The sequence below is a fragment of the Nothobranchius furzeri genome, chromosome 1 (genome assembly GCF_043380555.1).
Source record: "Nothobranchius furzeri strain GRZ-AD chromosome 1, NfurGRZ-RIMD1, whole genome shotgun sequence".
In the NCBI taxonomy this organism is placed as follows: domain Eukaryota; kingdom Metazoa; phylum Chordata; class Actinopteri; order Cyprinodontiformes; family Nothobranchiidae; genus Nothobranchius; species Nothobranchius furzeri.
The window spans coordinates 111101172-111121114 of record NC_091741.1 but is presented as its reverse complement, the minus strand read 5'-3'; the positions used below and the strand labels follow the sequence as shown (position 1 = coordinate 111121114).

General features: G+C 42.2%; 1 protein-coding gene across 8 annotated transcripts in view; it reads right to left on the bottom strand.

Moving 5' to 3' along the window:
- Nucleotides 1-19943, bottom strand: part of si:zfos-2326c3.2 (mitogen-activated protein kinase kinase kinase kinase 4) — a 91713-nt gene that overhangs the window by 37196 nt on the left and 34574 nt on the right. For 5 of the 8 annotated variants that reach the window (XM_070553202.1, XM_070553204.1, XM_070553207.1 and 2 more), the window contains exons 10-15: nt 19068-19240; nt 16405-16507; nt 15926-16025; nt 11553-11657; nt 11230-11358; nt 4068-4133 (exon numbers count right to left, since the gene is read on the bottom strand). In XM_070553202.1, coding sequence (XP_070409303.1) covers nt 4068-4133; nt 11230-11358; nt 11553-11657; nt 15926-16025; nt 16405-16507; nt 19068-19240 — 676 coding nt within the window. Of the gene's footprint in view, nt 1-3345; nt 3367-4067; nt 4134-11229; nt 11359-11552; nt 11658-15925; nt 16026-16404; nt 16508-19067; nt 19241-19943 lie in introns of those variants that run through there. The other 3 variants (XM_070553206.1, XM_015959592.3, XM_070553214.1) reach the window with 2 other exon arrangements.

Genomic DNA, 19943 nt, shown 5'->3' with positions numbered 1-19943 from the left:
GGAGTTTAGAAGAAGAAGAAGAAGAAGAAGAGGAAGAAGAAGAAGAAGAAGAAGAAGAAGAAGAAGAAGAAGAAGAAGAAGAAGAAGAAAGGATTTTTTGTGTAGCGCCTCTCAAGATAGAAATCACGAGGTGCTTCACAAGAGCAACAAAATGTTTTAAATAATTAAAAAGATCCTAATTAAAAAATGGTAGAAAAAATTTGACATTTAAAAATACGAAAAAATAAATAAATAAACACGGGAGCCTGAAAAATACAGAAAAGGCATAAACAGCAGCATGAACAGAGGGTAGTGATGAAGAATCAACCGAAGGTCCCACCAAAGCCTGAACAGGTGAGTTTTCAGCTGCTTCTTAAAGGAGACCACTGAGTCCACTGATCTCAGGCTCAGGGGGAGAGAGGTCCAGAGTCTGGGGGCCACAGCAGCAGATGGTCTGTCACCTTTGACCTTTAGCCTGGTGTTGCACAACCAGTAGGCTTTGGTCACTGGACTTCGGGGACCTGCTGGGGGTGTAGGGACTAAGAAGATCACCAATGTAAGATGGTGCTTGTCCATGTAAGGCCCTATAGACCAGAACCAGGATCTTGAAATGAACCCTGAAGTTGACTGGCAGCCAGTGAAGCTGGAGGTGAAGCGGGGTGATGTGGGTGTGTTTGGAGGACTTGGTCAGAAGCCGAGCACAGGCATTCTGAAGTTAAATCTGAATTGTCACTTTGCTCATTTTACACCAAAAATACCACTTCTCTCTGAATTGCAGGGATGGTGGTTTTATATCAGAGTAGATTTAGGAAGTTAGACTAACACTTATGTGTATTACATTAACTCTGTGATACAGTCCTCTGTGGCGCCCTTCCAAAATCAAGCTGCTGAGGAATGGCCACCTGGAGCGAGTAATCTATGCATTTGTAATTTCAAGGCTAGATTATTGTAACTTTCTTTATGCTGGACTGGGTCGGTCATCACTGTGTTGTCTTCAGACCATGCAGAACTGAGCTGCTAGGTTTCTGACTGGGTCTAAGAAGCGGGATCATCACTCCGGTGCTGGAATTCCTGCACTGGCTTCCGGTCTGGTTTCGGGCACAATTTAAACTTTTGGTTTAATTTCTTCCAAGGAGCTGCCCCCCTCTATTTAACTGCGCCCCTGAATAGACACATTCCATCAAGCTCTTTGCGCTCCTCTAATCAGGCCCGCTTGTGTCCCTCGTACTGGCTTTCGGACTTGCAGGGAACGGGCTTTCTCCGTTTTACCTCCCTCACTCTGGAACCAGTGGCCACTCTCACTTAGGCTGTCTCCATCGCTGCCGGTTTTTAAGAGTCGTCTTAAAACTCTTTTTATTTAATGTAGCGTTCCCTGATCATGTCTAAGATTGGCCCTCAGTTGTGTTTTTATTCTGTACTTTATCATGTTTTTGCTGGGCTGGGTCAGTTACCATTCTTAACCCATGTTTTATTTCTTTTATCATGTTTTTAATATTATTTTTATTCATTGTACTGCTTTCTAGTGTTTTATGTTCTGTGTCTAGTGCCTTGTGCTCCCGAAGGGCACTTTATAAATAAAGACTTGATTGAACACATGTGATCAACTCAGATAAATAACTCCAGACCCGACTACTATTACTCTGAAAATGTTGAAAGTACTTTATTGGTATTAAAATGAACTAAAAAATGTTTGTGGATGTAAAAAGTTCGGTTTGAGTTGGTTCTGTTCTGTCGGTGATACGGCAAGTTGAACATTCATTTGCATTTACGGAGGTTTGACAAAAGCCTTTACTACAGTTGACCCAGAAGAATGTGATCATCACCTAAAGGGCTATTCAAGTCATCCGTTTAAAATTCCTGTATTTTCTAATCTCTCAGGTAAAAAAAATTGTACTGTGATTTTTCTCAACAGCCTTAGAAAAGATGGCTTTCAAACAAAAGCAATAAACATGGCGTCCTGGCTGAAGGCGGAGTTTAAGAGGCTCACATGTTTTAATTGTGTATAATAACAAGCCAAGGTTCTTTAGAGTAAACGTGAGATATCTGCCACGGCTGAAACAGAAAGCAGCTTCTAACCAAATACCAGAGAAAGCGAAGAGCTTGTTTCGTATCACGGTGCCACCACATCAGGACAGAGGGACAAGACAATGAGGAACTTAAAGAGGCAGTTAGAGGAAGTGTTTGTGCATCCAGGAAGGGACTGCAAACAGAACCATGTTCTAGTAAATGTGTGTGTGTGTGAACTCCCTACTGAGATTACAGAGACACATTTTTGTGGAGAGCCTGAGACAAGTTGAAAGAGAGAAGCTACAAGTGAAGTGAAAGGTTCCTGCTGCGAACGAAGCAGGCCGGGATGGCTGAAAAGAGGAAACGTGAGCGGGAGGGAGGGGGACAGTGTGCTGGGATCAGTAGACAGAGCACAGAGATGAGGAGGAAGAGTTTCAAACAAAAGCGATGACACGCTGTGATCAACGCTGGACGAGGTGTACAGAGCAGCTCTCTCTCCTCACTTTGGTTAAAATAGAAGCCACTCCTTTTAGATTTATGAAAACGTTCAGAATGTTTGACTCCTTCAGTGTGGCGCGTGCACACACACACACACACACACACACACACACACACACACACACACCTGAGAAGGAACTTTATGAAGAATTGCTAAAATCTTCCGAGGCAGCTGCTGCCCAGACTTCCATCACAAACTCAAATACCTGTCTGATGTCTGTCCCTAAGGTTACCATGGTAACCAGGATCGTGCAACAGTACAGTATAAACGGAAACCTTGGAAACCTGCAGTCTTTACTCAAGACAAAAACAGCACGGGGTGATCAGTAACCTGTATGCTACACAGAGACACAACTCAGCACCAAAATGGTGGTGATGTTGAACATTCTGCTCAGTTTCGTGGCTTTTTGTCAGACTCTGAACCAGGAGTGGCTGCAGCCAGAAAGCCCTGAAGCACACAGTGACTCCGCCCCCTAGCTAATCAGCAGCAGACAGTTGTGACGCCGGCACAGGACAGATCACTTGGGATCTAAAGCAAGGAGGAACTGAAAAGTCGAGGGAAAGTAGGGAAAAAACCAAACCAAGCTGTTGGAAAAGGAGGTCAGACTGAAGTGCACCAACCCGAGTCACGCTGAGTCGGCCGTTGGAAAAGGCCCAAAAGTCAGGCTGCTGAGTCACTCAGGAATCATCATCAGAGCTTGGCTCTGGCTGAGTGGGCCAGTTTGGGTTGATTAGGAATTGGATTGGATCTTTCAGCCCGTTGATAACTCTGCTGCAGATCACGAACCATTCTGGAAGTGTAGCCCGTAGAAAATAGACCCAGCCTGTAAACTTAGAGGAGTGCCGCATAGCTACGTCTCTGGGACCATCTGATCCTCATCGCTGTGGAAACAGACCTGTCATTATTATTACAGCGGCTACTAGCTTTGCAGGCGTTACATGTGACGCTTGCACATCTGGTGAATAGACGTGTGTTTTTACTTTTCATGGCTGTGGGACATGGAAACAGTCAGACTCATGAAACACTTGTTAGTAAGAGCGATTCGCTGCTTTTACAGCAGCACCCTTAACTACAGACATATAGCTCAGTCACTGTGCTCCTCAAGCTGCTCTTTAGACACCTCCACAGGTCACTTCATCTTCTCTCTGTCCACCTCAGTGACACCCACAGTGAGCTCTGCTACCAGCCAAATACTTATCAGTCTTTATATCAAAGTAGAGCCTCCTCTCACCCTGACACACACACACACACACACACACACACACAACTAAAATATTCAAGTTACCATTTGATGCAGAAAATACCCGAGAAAAAAGAAAACATTCCCCAAATCTGCAAGAGATACACCTGAAGGTCAACCCTCTCTACACGTGAATTTCCACACAAGCGTTCACAAATTAGACTAAATCAGCCGATTACCGAGAAAATAACACAAACATCTGACTTGGAAAAAACTAGAATAAATTTAAACTGATCTGCAGCTAAACAAAACAAACAAAAACAAAAAACAAAACAAGTAAAACAATAAACATGGGTAAAACTGGAACAAATAAGTGGAAAAGCAAAAGCAAACGTTCATTACCTGCTCTGCTGTGGAGTCCGGGGGCCTTAATGATACATCAGCACTCTGCAGTCTGATGGGCTGGTCCTGTTTAAAACACACACACACACACACACATGCACGCACGCACGCACGCACGCACACACACACACACACACACACACACACACTTAGTTGAACTGGGTATCTTAGAGGTTGACAGCTGAAATATTCAGCACAGCGAGCTTTTAGCCGTCTGCCTCCATTCTGAATATTTTACATCACCTCGTTTTTAATTTCTCCTGGAAAAACTGGACCATTTCTTTGGTAACATTTACATTTGTTAATGAAATGTACCAGATGTAAACTTGCGCAATGATCGCACCACTGCCTTCAAATTGTGTTTGTTCACCTCTAACCTGAAGGGTGACTTTCAGCAGCGGGCGGATAGACTGAATTCGATTCTCAATGTGAATCTGCAGGGCACGTTTCCTCTGAGCGATGAGCCGGGAGAACAAATGTGCTCAATGAAAAGTAGAAAAAGAGCTTTTAGCTGTTTAAAATCCCTCTCTTCTCCCAGATCCAGTGTGACAAGTGGCTCAGAACGCTGCTGTTCAAACACCAGCGATCAAAACCAAAACATCAGACCTGTTTTATCTGTTTTAATCTGGAAATACAGACATGAAGCACCCTAACCCCACATCACACACTCACTGAGTTTGTCACATTATTAAATACAGATGCATTAAAACCTAATGAAGCAGCTGATAGATCATTATGCATGTTGAATCTAATGACTGTGAAGTCTGAGTCTAATATGAGCAGACACACACACACACACACACACACACACACACACACACACACACACACACACACACACACACACACACACACACACATGGTGTAATGAGACAGAAATCAACAGCTTGAAAATGCGCTGGTCTACGGAAGAAAATCACAGCCACCAGGCTCCATCATGGCGTCAACAACAAAAAAAGCAAAAATCTTCTTCTGCTACTTCTAATTGACGAGTGGTGACCTGAAAAAGCTAACTGCTAGAATTATTGTTCGCTACCGGCACAGTTAACAGCCAACAGCTGTAAACAGGTAGAACCCTAACCTATTGAGGCGACCCGAGCCATCTAACTGTTAAGTGCAGTCTCTCAGCAGAGGGCTGCAGAGGGCTGTACAATCTGAAGTTGGCAGATTTTCTACCTCAAGAATAACTGAAACCCACTTTGAAAGCAATAGCTTAAAGTGTTAAACTCTTTAGAGTTGCTTTAACAGGCGTGGTCTGAGCACGCTCAAATACAAACTATTGACAATGGAGGGACAGAGACATCAACCTTGTGAGGACCCATCCTCTGGTTCTTCACTGCTTAGACCAGCTGCGAGTAGCTGTGAGCCTTCAGATTTAACCCCGCTCTTACCTCGGCCTATGTCCCATCACCTAGCAACCGTGATGGCAATAGACTAAAGTTCAAATTAGTGGCATTAAATGTTAGAAATCTGAGAGATGCCAGATTAGCTTGTTTACAGGAATTCGTATTAGTATTCCTAAAAATACATACATTTCAAACAAATGAGCAAACAAAAAAACCTAACAACACAACTGCGTTAAGCTTTTAATGTTTAACTCAATTATATCCTACTAAGGGTCTGGTGTTCTTGCCTTAGAAGAGGAAGACATTTCATTCCCTGGATTTCTCACTCACTAGCTGATGTTTCGGTTTCTGTCGGCTCCGGTCTCAGTGTCGCCTTCTTCTGACTGGTTATATATGTTGATGTTTGAGATACAGCTTCAAAAGAAGAACGGCATAAACTTCAGATGGTTTTAGACTTTGTATATGAAAACTGTCACTGAAACCTTAAAATTAAACCCAGCATCTCAACGAACACTGGCTGCTGGATTCACCTGCTAGTGAATTTATACCCCTCCGACGTTGAGATATTTTGTAAACTCCAGAAGACGTACCAACAGCACAACGGCCCAGCCCAGTGAGATACTGGTAGTTGAAGTCGTTCTGATGGTTGACTTCTGCGTTCTAGATGCTACGGGACTGTGATGGTTCTGAATGGTTGCTAGTTCTCTGTGGTTCCCTGCACCAGAACCCTGCGTCTGTGGCTCAGAGGTGCAATCACGACCACTTCCCATCTGTAGACGTTAAACCAGCTAAGAGACTTCCACCTAACCTACATCTGCCTCTCTCTGCTGTCTGAGATGCTCTGTCATCAGAACCGGGTTCCACTTCCTGTCCCCCATTACTGCCAACTTCAATAGAAAAGTTAAAGACATAATAAGCAACGTTTTCATATTTTTACCTAATTTCCTTGAGTAAGTATGTGTTAAAAGGACAATGAAAAGTCTCTCAGCGTCCTCTGGATGTTTTACAGATGATAATGTATCTGCAGAACAAGAGCTGTTAATATTGATAACTAGTTTATGTAACTGATAATACTAACCCTATCTAGGGCTGGACGATATGGCCCAAAATCAATTTCACGATATATTGAGGATTTCACCTCGATAACAATAAATGGACGATAACTACAGGTATGCATAGAAACTAGGGCTGGACGATAATTCAATAGTTCAATATATCTATCGATAGACATGTGGCGCGATAGATAAAAACTGGTCGATAAAACTTCGATAAAAAAGTTTCCTTTTTTCATTATAACCTATCAGGTAGCAGCATACTAGACTCACTACTTACTCCTAACCAGTCAAAACCACAGCCTCAGCACGCTATGTCACCAGGCCCTCCCCTCTCAAACACAAACAGAGCGTGGGGCCAGGGCCAGATTAAAACTTTGTTGTACCCTGGGCAACAATATTCAAGGGCCCCATCATCACGACCCAAGGATCACCATAATATGGTCACATACAGAATATTTTACTGTAATATGCAGTAAATATACTCAATACTTGAATGCCTGACATCACGTAGCCCGCTCAGGGTAACCTTTGACCCACCTCGTGTGGACTGACCTATGAGAGGGTCTTAACTTGAGGCCCTCTCTTCATTGGTCAGTCTGCATGAGACTGACTCTCAACTGACGTTCAAAGTCATAGGCAGCGAAGCGTCTCTGTTCAGCGCAAAAGCCCGGGTGGACAGTTTGTTTAATATAGGGGGATCATATTTCCATTTCCAAAAAAGAGGACAGGGGATCTGTGCCTATGACGTCACACTATGGCAACACCACACAAACCACGTTAGGACCCATTTTTTCCCTGAGATGCTTCTGCCGGAACCGGAAACCCGCATTGCCAGAGGAAACGAGAGAGCGCTAAACACCAGCTGCCGTTTTCTAGGTGAAGATGTCTTTTGTTATCCGTAACTTCAAAGGCCTTTTCTCCTAGTCTATTATATATATTATTGAGCAGTAGGGATGCACTGATACCGATACCAGTATGACCAGAGATAAAGAGGTTACCTTAGGCCAGGGGTCTCCAACACGTCGGTAGATCGCGACGCACTTGAAAGTTGCTCGCCTGGAAGTCAGCGAGACATCCTGACTTGTAATAAACAATGGGCGGGTTTTTAATTTGTTGGTAAGCCTTCCCCGTTTTCTGTTATGTCTAACTAAAAATTAATTTTGTGGAAGTAAAAAAAATCAGATTATTGCACAAATTCTTTGGCAAACGTGTTTTACTGGAAATACGCGGACTGACTGATCGGGCTGCAGCCCGGATCCTTGTTTCCGCTTTGATCAGTGGCTGCAGCTGCAGGTGGATGAAGACGAGCTTCTAAAGAAGACTGGGTGATGTCGGTTATACAGACCTGGTTTCAGACAGACACCCTCAGTAAAATAATCTGGACGATAAAGTCCTATCAGCTCGTCAATGCTAATTAAATGCTGTTTGTTTATGAACACACGATGAACACAGGCTTCCAGACTTTCTGTGATTTAGTTTCAACATATTTCCCTCAACAGTTTCAGCTGATTTTCCAAATTAGTAATAAAACATTAGTGTGAACGCTCTCCCTCTCGCTCTCTCGCGTCTGTTGCGCACAGCCGTCAGACCAGCAGAGAAAAAAAACAAACTACACCTACAACTAAGCCCCCAACCTTAATATTGTCAGCAATAAATGCAGCAAAGCATTTACCTGCAGCTATTCAATAGTAAAGCAAAACTTAACTTTCTTGAGCAAAAAAAAAAAAAAAATAAAAAAACAACCATAAAAATGATTGAGGAAATGAGGAAGAAATGTTATTTCTGTTTTTACAGTTTTAACTTCAGTTTAAACAACTTGAATTTTTTTATTTTCATCACATTTAGCTTGTATTTTATTACAAATACCGTTAGTTTTATTCATTTTATGAGAAAATTAGTTTTGCATTGTTTGTGAAAATAATCATAATGAAACAATTACTTAAAAGGTTTGTATAAAATCCCATTTAGCATTCTATAGTTTTTAGAAGTATTTGTTCATTCATGACAACATAGCTGAACACTATGAAAAACAGAAATCGCTGCATAGGGCAGGTCACAGGGTCAGAAACAGGTTAGCTGCTCCTGTGTGCTTAAAAAGTTACTGATCCATTCTAAAACTATATCATTCACTAGGGCTGGGGGTAAACGATTATTTTTAAAACGATTATTCTGACGATTATTTTATCGAATAGTCGACTATTCTAATGACTATTTAGAAAATTAATCTAATGATTATTTTTCTATTGCACAATTAACAAAAACCAGAAAATCTCAAATAAATTCCTCAAAAAAATTGATAAATTCTTACTGTAAGAGAATAAACACTACAGGCCTTCCATTTTGTATAACACTGCGTTTATTGTGTTGGTTGGTTATGTTCTGGTGACGTGTAGAACTTGGAAGTGCAGGCTGCTGCCTGAGAGGTGGTATAAGGTGGAGTGTCTCCATGCTGCTTTGTTTTGGTCACTTATGTGCGTGAGGCGAGTGGTCTTACGGGTTAAACCAAACTCAGGTGATATTTTACACTAAACCGAAAACCCACAACACTCTAAATGTAATAAAAGGGAGATCTACACCACAAAAAAGATGAACTCTAAACCAAAACGTAACAGCTTATCCCAACGCAAGAAGCTGTTAGCGAAGATGCTAACAGTAGCTTTACCAACATTAAGTTCAAGTTACCAAGTTTAAATAAACCAAAAACACCCAGCAGCAAACAGACCAGCACGGAGGAGAGACTGCTACCACCAAAACAGCTCTCCTCATGTCTGAAAGAAGCTCCTTAATGAAGGGAGAAGCGCTCCCGGTGATTTTCTACATCTGCGGTAGACACGAAGCAGCGCATCTGACCCCGGAAGTTGTTGTCCGTTGCCGGGAGACGAAGGCGGGCAAAACAGGAAAATAATCTAGTAGTGGACGGACGTTGTTCCGGGTCTTCGGTATTTGGCGGAGATGTTAGTGAAGGCGGAGAAGAGGGCGAACTAGAGGAAAAACGGGCAGATTCCTCTTCTATTTACAAACTCCTGGGGATGCAACAAGTGGGCGCGGTGCGTCGACTTCCGGATCTGACGTCGACAAATTTTTAGAATCGAGCCGTCGACGTCGTCGAGGCTTCGCTACAGCCCTATGATTCACACAAAGTAGATTTGTGTTTCATTATCTGAAAGTATCTGACTAGTTAATAAACACAATGTTTTGTTTTGTTTGATGTTCAGAATGTCACTTTTTTCCTTGTAATTTTTTATAACATTGATGTGTTGAAATTCAGAGAAATCAACTTGTGAGTACAGTGCATGTTAACATAGTAAGTATAGCATTTTTAACATAAGCACATTCACACATGGAAAATATCAATGTGAATTAATCGTGTGGTGGTAGCTAACGGGCCAAAAAGGTTGGAGACCTTTGCCTTAGAGCAGTGGTTCCCAAACTTATTTAGCCGCGCACCCCCTTCTATGTCCCGACCATGTTGACGCACCCCCCAGCCCCACATCAGGGCATGGCTATATATATATATATATATATATATATATATATATATATATATATATATATATATAGACGTATATATATATAGACGTCACGCTAAACCAGGGGTCGGCAACCTGTTCCCATCAAAGAGCCAATATTACCCGTTTCCCACAGTAAAGAAAACACCACAGCAGCCGCGGCGTTGTGGGCGGGGCCTACACTCAGTCAGCAGAGAGCTGCTCACAACAGGTGACAGCAGCCGGTACCGGTCACTCGTGTACGTCAAAGTTATCTTTCATAAGAAGATAATCAATAAAATGATTTATATAAAGTGGAACCAGAAGTTGTAGCCCGTCTCTGCTACAATATTTTGATATTTTTCACCCTGTTGGTGGTTTTACTGAGCAGGTGCCACTTTTGTCATACGTTTCTTTTTAAAACATGTTTAGACTGTTCAGAATACAAATCCAGGCTCTGTCACATTTGATTGTTGTAATTAAACTTTGTAGGTGGGGAACGTCAGAAAAGGATCCGATCAATTTGTTTTTCCCTCGTTTACAGTGACGGAGATAACGGCACAGTGCGCCTGGCTCTGGTGTTAATCAAGTTTAATTTTATCTATTTTCACAAGAAAACAAAACAGTTAAAAGCAGGGCTTGTGTTGACCGGACAGTTCCCGTGTTTGGCCGTTTATTTTGACGGAGAAAGAATTACCTTGACGCACGCAGACGAACTGACACTTTATTCTACGCACATCGCAGATGTAGCTAAATCACTAGAGGTGGGAAAAATGATCGATTCTAAGATGCATCGCGATTCAGCCGTGCATGATTCCGCATCGATGCAGCAACGTGACATAATGAGATTCTCTCCCTATGTCTAGCTGAGCTAGGGCATGTGCGGAGGACACACACACACACACACACAAGCAAAATATACTTGTTTTCAATTACATTTTCTTAGGCCCACTCACAAATGAGTTTCTGGCTACGCTAATGGTGACTTTTGACAGACTTCTCTGAGCTCCGCAGCCATTACACTTTTCACCTCGCACACCCCCTAGCGGCAGCTCGCGCACCACACTTTGGGAATCCCTGCCTTAGAGGTACAGATATTATGTTAGGAGGAGTCTCTTCAGTGGTTCTGGTTCTTATGCATTATTGAATCTTTCACTTTGATTTTACTTCAGCTTTTATAAAAAATTAGAAAAATCTTTAAAGCTTTTAGGAGAACTTTGATCTTTTCACTGTGAGGTGACAGAAACACCTCAGCCTGACGATGAATCATTACCTGTCTCCAGTCACACCTCCTGTTTCTCCCATCCACTCTGTTGTCATGGAGATCAGACTCTTCCCCCACAAACACTTCCTGAAGCTCCGCCCACTGAAAGCGACGCTCTGCCAGCTGCTGTTTCTGCTTCTGTGAGGCGTAAATATATACATAAATAAAGAAAAACATAAATAAATAAATGATACACTGGAGCATGCCAATGACCCGTTTTTGTGTACGGATGCTAAAAGTCCTTATTGTGTTTGCTGATCTGAACTTTTCTTTATTAATTTTTCTTTATTATTTTTAACCCCACGAATGGTGCTGATGAATGCTGAACTCACATCCTCCAACTTTTGTCGTTGCTCCTGTTGTAACTGGATCCTCCTCTGTCTGTCAGCCAGAATCTGCTGCTTGTATCGCTCCTGCTCAGCCTGCTGCTGCAGCGCCTGCACAGTAACACAAACACACCCTCCTTAAGAGCTACATTATATAAGCAATTCCTTTCAAAGTGGGTTTCAGTGAATCTATAGGTAGTATAGGTACCAACTGTAACAACTTCACACTGGACAGCAGACTGCCCTTAACAATTCTATGGGACCGGTAGGTGCACTAGGGGGAGCTCTCTGCTTTACGGCTGTTAGGTGTTTATGTATGGAACTAGGATTGGAACAATATTCCATGTAACTTATACCGAGCTCTGTAACCTGTAACATATTTTGTAACTGTAAATTTTGTTTGGCAGCATGTAATTCTTGTTTTGTAACACGTAACTTTCATTTTGTAACTTACAGAAAACAATCAATGTACAAGTTTCAAATCACAACTCTGAACACAAACATTTCAGTCTACAGTTACAAAACTCAAGTCTACAAGTACAAAACATTTCATCCCATTTCTAGCTTCCTTCCCAAAGAACCAATGACAGGCTTTGTCTGACCAGCCAATCACGAGTCTTGGATTCCTGTCCAAGACAATTCTTGTTGGAAGCAAGCTAGAATTGGGACAAAATGTTTTGTCCTTGTAGACTTGAGTTTTGAAAGTTGTGAAACTTGTTACAAGTCAACGAACAATGTACATTGATTTATTTTTCTGTAAGTTACTAAATAAAAGTTTCATGTTACATACCAAAGTTACACGTTACAAAATGAGAATAACATGTTACGAAACTAATTGACCTGTTACAAAATTAAAGTTACGTATTATAAAACATCATTTACATGCTACCAAACAAAAGTTACAGTTACAAAACATGTTACAAGTTACAAAACTTGGTACAAGTTAAATGTAATACTGTCCCAATCCTAGTTCCATATTTACGGTGCTGATAGCTAATATAAAGGATAGCGATTAGCTTTTTCAAGTTGCTGTCTGTCAAAAAGCACAAGAAGTAGAAAAAGAATCATTTTTCTTCTTTTGTTGGCATCATGCCAGCGCCTGGAAATAAAGGTAAGAGTAATGTCTTTGGAGGCGAAGCAAAGAGCTAAAATCAGTGAACCTCAACACAGCCAACATCCAATTGAGATGAAGATGGCTCTGAAATCATGTTTTAATTCTATAATGTGGATCTTTTTACTTCATGGCCTATATGGTATCAGCTGGCTTTGTTAGCTCATTGTTAGCTGCGGCAGGGTTCCTCTATCTAGGAGGGAGAGGCAGTTGCTTTAAAAGCTAAAATCATGCACCTTTGGTGTGTTCTTGCTGTGTTTAGTTTCAAATTCCATCTTTCAGTTCTTTTTACAACACAGAAAAGGTTTAATTACATGCAACGTTTCGTTTGCGGCTGCAAACATCATCAGACTTATGCCGATGGTGGTGTCACTTCCTTCGTTTATCCGCGGCCAAGTTTACTCGTTGGATCGCACACGGGACTGCATCATCGGAGAGGGGAGAGTGGGCAGCAGAGGACGTTGTCGTCCTCTGCTGCCCGTGGATAAACGAAGGAAGTGACGCCACCATCGGCGTCAGCCTGATGTTAGCAGCCGCAAATGAAACGTTGCAGGTAAATAAAACTTTTCTGTGTTTTAAAAAGAACTGAAAGATGGAATTTAAAATCATGCACCCTCTACTACTAGCTTGGATTATTCTGTCAAGTAATCCCAACATGATGGCATTGACATCAACATTTTATTTTACTCCTACTGTTTTCTGATCATTGTGATTTAATAAGGAAAAAAATAAAGTGCAGCATTTATCACTTATAGTGGCTTTCAGTCCAGTTCACCTTCTGATGTACCGGTCTCTTCATCCTGCTCTGTTTGGTGTTTCGAAGGGTGATAACGAAGCACACGTTTCGCTATCCACCCCTTATCGTGTTGTTTTTGTCCTCCTGCAGCTAACCCTAACCCGATTTACCTGTAAATGTGCAGCAATTGCAAAATGCAGTCAACAACGTCCCTATACACAACGATGGAATGTTGATGAAGTGAGTAAGCCCCGCCCAGTTTGAGGCTCTGCAGCTCAGACAGAACTCACAGTAGAAACATTATTATTCAGGCCCCAGAAAATGGGTCTTCATCTGTCTAAGCTGGTATGTTGACATCTTTTATGGAGACTGGAGTATGTTTAGTCATTTTCTCCAACAGTAAACCACCTGATGGTGATTTTGCCTTCTTTAACCCAGAGAGTCTGTCGCTGCTGGGGGAAGTTTAATTTTAATTTTAACTCAAATAACTCCAGAGTCTGAGTTCTCACTGCCTCCCATATATGTAGACACATAGAAATGCACATCCATGCTGCTGCCACTTACAATGTACAGTTTAAGAAAATGATTTATGATTTCCTCAAAGAAACTTTGGGATTACATTTCTACTCTAAATGTCTCAAAAACAATTCTACTCAAATAGACAATAAATAAATGGTGAATGAAACAAATAAATAATGAAAAAGACCAGTTTTATAACACAGATGTTCTTATGACCCATTTCATCCTAAAGTAAAGTTTATGTAATTAAGATTTTAGTGTAAGTTGCTTTGATGGCAGAAAATCGAGCTCTACTGTTCTGAGCAGCAGTTAGTTTGGCCCTTCCTGCTTCCCGAATGAGCATGCTAGCCGCTCGCTGTCTGCTCCTGATAACACACTGGCGGCTCACCAAAAACACACATAAAAAAAGGAAAAGACACATTTAATACAGGAAATGAGATTTGGTGACATTTTATCAACCTCACAGTGTAAAAAGCAAGAAAATAAGTCAATCTTGGGCTGGTGTCCACAGAATCAGTGAACGTTCAAACTCCAATAGTTGATGTTAGTCATTGTTTTAGTGTTTTTTATCATTAATTTAATCCTGCGTGTAACTTTTAACGCTGCTGAGACCCTGGACATGACATCTGAGCTGGTAGGGAACTGTATGAGTATTTTTCCACAAATAGGAGATACAATTTTAAGTTTTGCATCCACAGAATAGATGCAGTGGACTTGTTGCAGATCAGCTCTAAGAAAGTGTTTTATCCCCAGTGTTGTGGCTAAGAGGAAAGTTAAAATCTTTGTTCTGGAGAAAAAGCTGCTGCTCTTCACACACTGCTCCGAGCTTCATGGAACATTAGATCAGCTGAATGCAGAAGTCTTTCAATTTAGGACAAAGATTTTTTATTATTATCACTTATGTTTTCAACAATAGTTCCTAAAACCTAAACATCAAGCCTCCCTGCTCAAACCTAAACAGACAACACGCGACTTAAACAAGACAACGCAGCCAGGAGAGGCAGAGGAAACTGTCCCAACAGAATGATGGTTTTTACAAGTCCTGTGCTAGATTTGGATTGGGAGCTGCTGAGGCTAGTTCTTCAGCTGACTCTTCTCCTAGAAAAGTGGAACGTAACTCAGTCGTTTCCTCCGGTTGTTCAGTCCTAGTAAGATAAACATATTTAGTCAGTTTTTGTCTGTTCTTTATTGAAAGTAGTTAAATAAGGAATAGCGTAAAATGGCAAGGGCCACCCTTAAAATACATTTTCTACAGTTTTTAAATGAACAGTTTAAAAAAAAATTATCAATATCGATCAATGTGAATTATTTTTTATCGATTTGCTTTTTTTCTACATCATCCAGCCCTATAATGGGCTCGACACACAGGAGGCGACAAACGACCGCGATCAGCAAAATTTGTCGCTGTCGCTTTTATTACCTGACACACGGGAGGCGACCCGCGGCAGCGGCCAGCGGCAAAGCCGTCTACGTGTTCTGTTCCATGGCGAAATGGAAACTTCCGTTGTTTTGTTTGGCTGTGTCAGGTTGGAGGGAATTAAGGTTATTTAAGCGGTTCAGAGTTAATAAAGTGGTAGATATGATGTTTCACAAGGTGCTGCTAGAGTTATGTGAAATCTTATTTCTGATTTTACTATAAAACATAATAATAATCAACTTCTCCTCCATGTTTGCTCGGAGATGTACGGAGCATCCTGTCCGCTCATTGGTCAGTGAATGAAACCTCTGTTGATTGGTCCTCGTCCGAGCGACAGCAATGAAAAGTTGAAAATATTTCAACTTTCTGGGATCGCGTCGCTGGGTCGCCTGTGCACGACACGTGCACGAGCGCAACATTTCACACTCACGTTTTTTGCGTTTCGCTTGGTAGGAGGGAGAACCGCGATTATCGCTTAGTCGCGCATGTCTCATTGAAAATGAATGGAGGAGAGGCGATGTCGGCTTCCGTGTGTCGAGCCCATTAGTCGCACAACCTCCCCCCCTCCCCCCTCAAAAGCAGCTTAAAAGCAGCACCTGTTGTCTTTGACCTCCTCGACCTCCTTGATGATCTTCCGTCTGTAAACGCAGGAACTCCCGTCTCAACGTCCATTCACCAGGAACGTTCACTATAGAGCTGAGATGAAAAAAGAAAAATGACTAAAATAAGTGAAAATGGAGAGAAAAGTAATGGAGCCCGCTTTACAGTGAGCAGCAGGGGGCGGGGTTAGAATACATCATTCAGATAAGTCTGTTGTTGGACATCCAGCGACATCAAGAGTAATCAGTCATGGGCAGAAATCTGATTTATTAGCATGTAGGCTAGCATCAGGGATCCAATTAGGGGGCAGCCAGGGGGGTGGGCAGACGGCTTTCCTAACCCCGTGACACCTGGCTACCCCAGAGGCCTGTGCGGAATTCAAGCCAAGGTTAGCATCAACGCTGTGAGTCTGGACCAATGGACCTAAAGCCACTGATTTATTTCCACAGGTATTTGTTGTCTTCGTTTAAGCTACCTGGGCTCGCCTTCCTCCTCTGTGACCTCATCGTCTTCATCCTCACTGCCACTATACTCGTACTCCGGACCCTCTGAAACAGATGAGACAGATACCAGGAAGTCTGTAAAGGAGGAGGAATGGATAAATACTCTCGAGTCCTCGCTGACACCAGCTGCATTGTGTGTGAGTGTGAAAGTAGCAGATTAGAAAGTGTAAAATTGTCCGTCCACTGCAGCTGCAGGGCCCGAGATGAGCTGTGGTTGCTGTTTGGCTCCAAATGTAATCATATCTTATTTCTGTTCCTTAACTTTAGCAGCAACCTTATGGAACTAGGATTGGGGCAATATGACATTTGACTTGTTCCAAGTTTCGTAACTTGTAACACGTTTTGTAACTGTGACTTTTGTTTTGTAGCATGTTATTCACGTTTTGTAATACGTAACTTGCTTCCAACAGGAATTGTCTTGGACAGGAATCCAAGACTCGTGATTGGCTGGTCAGACAAAGCCTTTCATTGGTTCTTTGGGAAGGAAGCTAGAATTGGGACAAAATGTTTTGTAACTGTAGACTGAGATGTGTGTTTTGAGAGTTGTGAATTGAAACTTGTACATTGTTTTCTGCAAGTTACAAAATGAAAGTTCCATGTTATGTACCAAATATTACATGTTACAAAACATGTTACAGGTTACAAAGTTTGGTACAAGTTACATGTAATACTGTCCGAATCCTAGTTCCATACAACCTCGTCAGCATCAGCAGCAGCAATTTCTCTTGTAGAAAACATGCAGCATCAAACACTATTGCTGTAGTAACATTCAAACCATAAAACACATATCTACAGGGAAGTCTTCCTCATCAGTACTGCTGGTATGCGAATGTCTTGCTTCTGATTGGCTAACAGCAACGTGACTTTTCTGCTGCCTTTGCTCGCTCTTCTTTCTTGGTTAAAAAACGTTTTATCTCCACAAATAACACAGGCCTGAAGGAGTTCCACATGTCGTGTAGCTGCTAATGCTAAGGGTTAGCTTCTACTAACCGAGATGCATTGTGCTCTGTGTTCCTGGTTGCAAAATCAAACCAGCTGTCGGCAATCCCAATCCAAGGTGAATGAAAGCTAATTTCCCCAGTGCGAAGAAGAGATTAGCTTCACCTCATCGTGACTAAAGCCTGATTAAAACGTCTTCGTCAACTCAGTCGCAGAGTCACACACACACTGCACTGATGCACATCTATTTAGACTTCTCCATCACATGGGGAGTGTTGCAAAGCTGTTCCCAGCAGGACAGGAAGGTGTTTGGGGGGTCCATGATAGTGAATTTACAATTGTATGTTTATATTGTGTTTGTTTTAGAGACCTTTTACACAAACACATTTGTCCTCCACGTCCAAATCCCAATTCTTCTGCATTTTCCTCCCATGAACAAAAAGTTTGCCACATATCTTTGCATTCAGTCACGGGTGTATAAACGTTCATAACGTTGAACTTTGTTTTCGATCCACTCCGTGTCTGCTGCTGGATGTGTCTTTATTTGTTTTATCGTTTAATCCTGACCTTACTCCTACAGTTTAATGTTTTACAGGCTCACAGGAAGTATGCTGTTGTTCTGTTTGTTAGGCAGCCACTAGACGAAAATCCTTCTTCCAGGGGTCAAAAAGTTGAGAACAGGCTCATCTGACAACATTTGGCCTAAATATGGTTTGTAGGAAGCTCAGCCAAACTCGACTTGTTGCTGTGAACAATCTGAAATGTAAGACAGGTGTGTTTGGTCACAGCAGAGAGACAGAAAACTGAAGCAGAGGAGACATCCCTGCTTTGCTTTACGTTGTGTTTCTGAGCCAAACCGGCAGGAGAGAAAATCAGTGTTAACATTTCTACTAGGGAGTGATGCATCTCACCACACATCGAGCATCTTTGTCTAAACTGCACCCGGGGGATGCTTTAAAATATGACACATCCTTTATGCATCATATCCAGAGCATTGATTTCTGTTTCTTTCTGCAGCTCTGAGTTTTTCACACAAACACACACTACAGGCATCTCGGTAGTGCACGGATGTACACACACACACGCACAGTCTCCAGTCGTTTGGTGTGTTTTTGGAAGCTCAGAGATTAGAACCAGATGGTCATTGCGTCTCTCTCTCTCTCTCTCTCTCTCTCTCTCTCTCTCTCTATCTCTATCTCTCTCTCTCTCTATATCTCTCTCTCTCTCTCTCTCTCTCTCTCTCTCATCATATCTATGTCTTCCTCTCTTTCATGATGATTTCTCATAAACGCTGACGTGAGAACAAAAGTAGGTCAAACTCAAATGTACGTCTTGTCACTTCCGCCCTGAGCTGTTTGTCTCAGACTTCCATGTTGGTTTTCACACATCCAGGAAAACTTCTGTCCTCCTCTCTGCTTTACTGCTCATTCTGTGAACAGAGCTCTGCTGTAATCGTGTCAGAAGGTGAAATCTGCACTTTCCCCTGAACGAATGGTGTCATTTATACGATTGAAGTTGTGTAAATTGTGAGCAAAGCTGGTGGCCAAATGAAACATTTCCCTGAACACGATGCTCTGAATGAGCAGCCTGGGAGAAGCAGATGGTCAGCGTGCAACACTGCAGCTGGTGCACCGCCTCAGCTCTAATGTGCAGGATTCATCTGTCTCCTCCTTCACCTTCTGTTGGGTCTGCTTACCTTTTTCTCTCTTCTTCCTGGTTCGGTCCAGGTGGTCTTTGAGCATGATGCGCACCTGTCTCTCATTAGCCAGGTCTCTGATGAAGGCGTGCCTCAGCAGAGCGTCCGTGGTTGGCCGATGCAGGTGGTTTTTGATCAGGCAGCTGTCAACGAATGATAAAAAACGCTTCGACCTGCAAACAGAGGGTCAAGCTGAGAAATCTGAGGGGTTTAACTAGATTTTCTGTCTGATGTGGGAATGTTCGTGAGTCAAATAGGATCGTATGCAGTGAGTTGTTTTTGCCGTGTTTCACACACCACATGCAGGTCCTTCTCAAAAAATTTGCATATTGTGATCAAGTTCATTTTTCTCTGTAATGTACTGATAAACATTAGACTTTCATATATATTAGATTCATTACACACAACTGAAGTAGTTCAAGCCTTTTATTGTTTCTAATATTGATGATTTTGGCGTACAGCTCATGAAAACCCAAAATTCCTATCTCAAAAAATTTGCATATTTCATCCGACCAATAAAAGAAAAGTGTTTTTAATACAAAAAGTCAACCTTCAAATAATTATGTTCAGTTGTGCACTCAATACTTGGTCGGGAATCCTTTTGCAGAAAGACTGCTTCAGTGCGGCGTGGCATGGAGGCAATCAGCCTGTGGCACTGCTGAGGTGTTCTGGAGGCCCAGGATGCTTCGATAGCGGCCCTAAGCTCATCCAGAGTGTTGGGTCTTGTGTCTCTCAACTTTCTCTTCACAAAACCCCACAGATTCTCTACGGGGTTCAGGTCAGGAGAGTTGGCAGGAATTTTGAGCACAGTACTACCATGGTCAGTAAACCATCTACCAGTGGTTTTGGCACTGTGAGCAGGTGCCAGGTCGTGCT